General features: G+C 46.5%; 1 protein-coding gene across 1 annotated transcript in view; it reads left to right on the top strand.

Moving 5' to 3' along the window:
* Positions 1-4,109, top strand: part of LOC103369571 (uncharacterized) — a 25,799-nt gene extending 21,690 nt beyond the window's left edge. The window contains exon 21 of the mRNA XM_008298319.1: positions 2,929-4,109. Coding sequence (XP_008296541.1) covers positions 2,929-3,545 — 617 coding nt within the window. The 3' untranslated portion in view covers positions 3,546-4,109. The remainder of the gene's footprint in view (positions 1-2,928) is intronic.

Raw genomic sequence — 4,109 nt, 5'->3', positions numbered from 1 at the left:
AGATAAAGGTGCTGCAGAACCAGAACCAGGTGTTCTGAGGTTAGAACTGGTTTTACATTTGGTGTTCTGGTGTCGTGTTGTTAGACGAGAACGTTCAGTGTTGATCAGTCAGTCGATGCTTCAGAACCAACTTCAGAGATCTTGCGTGAGGTTTTATGGCTGCAGGCTTCAGGTGTTCTTACCTGTTGGAGCGACCAGGTGAGTCTATGTTTTCTCTGCAGGTTTCAGTCCAGATGGTTTTCATGACGAGTCGACCCGACAGCAGACCTGAACTTTGCAGCAGAATCATCTTCTGATGTCCAGAAAGTGGAGGAAGGTTTCCATTCTGGTCCTCTGAGCAGCTGGTCGATGATCCGGTTGAAGTCACAGAAAAACTTCAGCAGCGCGACTGAAAACGTGACGACGACCCGAGAGTTGGTTTAAGTTCTGTGGAGCTATAAGAGCGTGCAGGTCCAGTGTGATGATACCGTGTGACCTGCACTGAGCTGCTGTGATGGCTGAACACAGCAGATGTTCAGGAGATCAAACCTGCTGCTGCAGAAGGTTCCTCAGCTTCAGTCTCTGGTTGCTGCTGTAATGATGAGACAGCAGCAGGGGGCGCTCTGGGCTTCACCCAGTCTGACCTGCTTCAGTCACATTAAATGCAGCAAAAGACAAGAAGTCAAAGTCAAAACGGGATTTGATGACTTAAGAAAATCTGATATTGTTGACGAATGTGTTCTGAAGGAAAGTTGTGATGAGCGTCGGTGTGTCTGGAGGCGAAGCTGCAGCTGTCCATCCTGAAAAGTCCACGTTCTGTGGAACAATCAGCGAGTTTCACTGAAGATGAAGCTTTTCTAAGTGCTTTTAGTTCAATTAAAAACCGGCCTGTTTATATTTATGATCATTTGTGTGAGATCACAGAGATACAAATGCCATTTAGCCCTACATTGTTTATTCTGGCTGATGATTCAGTTCTGGTAGGAGAGGATAAACATACTAAAAGTCCAAACCAGTGTTATGATTGGTAGGCAAACACTTGTTAGAAGATGGAAGACGGAGGGGTGCCCTCTCTCCAAGAGTGGGCTGTGGAGGTGGCACGAGTCACAGCATTTGAAAAAATGTCATTTAGACAACTGTGTAGATTGGACCTATATGAAGCAAAGTGGGGCAGATATGTGAGGTTCTTAAAGGGTTCCTGATGTGGTTACATGGTGGAGAGAAGTCAGCCGTCATTTTTGTGGGAAAATACAGAACAGTGCTTCTTATTTGTTTGNGCGCCCCGAGCATCACAGTGAACTTCACTCCTAATGTTCATACAGTAACACAAACTGTATGCATGTATTCAAGCTTTTATTTAAGTATAAACAACACACTAAATGAAACTGAAGAAACAAGTCTTTGCACTCCCAGGCTACCTGACGTGTATTCAGGCAAATATTTAACCACAAGCGCCGATGCAGGTCCTCTACCCTCTTAAGACGGTTCGCTAACGTCTTAGCTGCTAACGTTAGCAGCTAACGTTAGCAGCTAAGACACTAACATAACGTCTTTGCTCCAAACGTTAGCAGCTAAGACGCTAACGTAACGTCTTTGCTGCTAAAGGTAGACAAACTGCATCGGCGCTTGTTGATAAATACTTGCCTGAATACATGTCAGTTAGCCTGGCTAGCTTGTGGCGCCCCCCGTGGATGTCGGCGCCCTTAGCATTTGCCTGTACTGCCTATGCTTAGGGCCGGCTCTGGACTAAATGAACCTCAAAAACGTGGAGGAAAAGTTCAGGATGTAAACCAGTAAATCAAAATGCTCTGATCAGATCTGGTGAAACATGGATGAGATGTTTAGTGTTGAGGTTGTTGCATGTTCTGTTTGAATAATTAGCCAGCGTTAGCGATGAGCTCTGGACATGCACTCAGCCGTTAGCCGTTAGCTGTTAGCTGTTAGCCGTTAGCTAGTGATGTGACTTCAGCTCAGAGTCCCACAACTTTTCAGACCTGCGATTTTTGATTTCAAAATGACTGAGATCGGGTTTAAAATGAAACCGAACAAACATTGCAGAGAGTTTGTTGTCAGACGGTGAAGGTAGGTGATCATTTTGGTCTTTGTCATTGATCGATCTGAGGATTTTCTGATTGTTTAAAAAAAACTAACAACTACAAAAGACTATTTTATCACAAGCGTTCTGTGGTCAGTACACCGTTTTTAGGCTGTTACGACGCCTGTAGCAGCTGGTGCAGTACTTACCTTTTAGTCAATTATATGCTTGACATAGTGAGCTAGGAAGCTTTAACGGATATCAGAACAGTCATACAGCTCAACAGGAGCAGAACCACACCGGACAGAACCAGATACAACCTGGTTCAAAGGCAGTTTTACACAGATATCTGTAAATATTGTAGTTGTTTCATATAAAAATCTGTCTGGTTTCACAAAGATTCACTGTCAGACTTCTGAAGTAGAACTTCTTCTTCCAGGACTGTGACTGTCTGTAGTGTTCAGCTGCTCTGATTGGTTGGTTGGTTGGTTGGTTGGTGTGCTTCCAACTCCACATCATTCCATTACTATACAGCTAAACTGCTTCTCTAATGAGAAAAATGTACTTTCTGCTCGAGGGAAGTCATGAAGTTTTCAAAACGTAGAAGGTGAATTAGAGCTCAGTTTAGCTGGATGGCAATGTGCTGCTGCAGGTAGAGAACCGTCAGTGCCGTGTAGAACAGGTTCATCTGTCGAGAACCTGCTGATTCTATCGACTGGTTGATGAGCAGCTCTGGTTTCAGTCCACCAACATGTCCTTTGGTTCAGTACAGACCTAGTGTTTCCCACCGATGATGAGCTAGGATCAGAGTTTAAACCTGCAGATCTTTATGAAACCAGCTGAGCAATGAGGTGCAGCCGAACCGCTTCAGAGGCACAAACTCACTCAGAAATTTATCCTGTTCAAACTTCCAGGAAAAGCGATCAGCAGCGAACCCAGGAACGTCTGGATCTGTGGACACTCGCTGGTGTACTGGGCCGAGTCCCGAGCCAAGTCCCCGGAGGTAGGTATGCAGCTGGGCATGGACCCCAGCAGGGTGTCCATCTGGTGGAAGGGAACTCAGGGCATGACGTGGTCTCAGCTGCTGCCTCAGCTGCACCAGCTGAAGGTCACCTGGCCAAACCCCGACGTCCTCATCATACACCTGGGAGGCAACGACCTGAGCACCGACAGCCCCACCGACCTGCTGGCCTCCGTCAGGAAGGACCTGACCTCCATGAGGAGCATCTTCCCGCGATGCGTCCTCGTCTGGTCCAACATCCTCCCACGCAGGGTTTGGCGGCACTCAGCGGACAACCACGAAGTGGATCTGGTCCGAACTACCGTGAACCGCCGCATCCAGAGCATCGTGTCCGAACTGGGCGGCGCCTCGCTGAGTCACGATAACATCCGCTGCGGCGCCAATACGGGTCTGTATCGGGCCGACGGCGTCCACCTGTCTCCTAAAGGCATCGACATCTTCAACCTGAACCTGCAGGACTTCCTGGAGAAGTGGGATCTGGAGGTGAGCGCCGCCTCTGAGCAGAGCTGAGCTGTTTTATGTTCTTTTATTTCCTTTCACAGCCAGACGGTCGCATTTATTGAAAACTGCAGCTCCTCAAAGTCCAGTCATGTGTTTATAGTTTAACATGAAGCTGAAACGTGTTTGTGACGTGAAACAATAAAGTCAGAGTCAACAAGTCTGCTGTTGTGTCTTTTCTTGGTTTTCATGTGCTGTATGGTTTTGCTGAGTCACAGCTTTAGACGTGGTCGTTAATCTCCATAACGAGTGGTGCTGTGGGCTCATTCATATTTATAACATACAGAATAATGTTTGTGTTGTCTAATGAAGTCCAATCGAGTCTCGGCCTTAATGTGTGTCCTGGTCAGGACAGGTAGTGGTTTATGTTCTTTTGATTTTTGGTGTCATAAACGTTACAGGCCAGCAGTTGTGTTAAATGCTTGAAATGTGACTTTCCATCCAACCACCAGCTCAGTGGAGACTTTAGGAAGCTGTTGACCTAAATGACAGGTTAGGGCGAACCCAGGACTGTTTTATGGGTTTCACCGCTTTGTGTCTGTTGTTGTTAAAAACTGAATAAAAAGTGTTTTTTGG

This window comes from Stegastes partitus, unplaced genomic scaffold (genome assembly GCF_000690725.1).
Source record: "Stegastes partitus isolate 25-593 unplaced genomic scaffold, Stegastes_partitus-1.0.2 Scaffold1304, whole genome shotgun sequence".
Taxonomy (NCBI): domain Eukaryota; kingdom Metazoa; phylum Chordata; class Actinopteri; family Pomacentridae; genus Stegastes; species Stegastes partitus.
The sequence above is the reverse complement of the archived record's forward strand: the minus strand, read 5'-3'. Positions and strand labels throughout refer to the sequence as shown.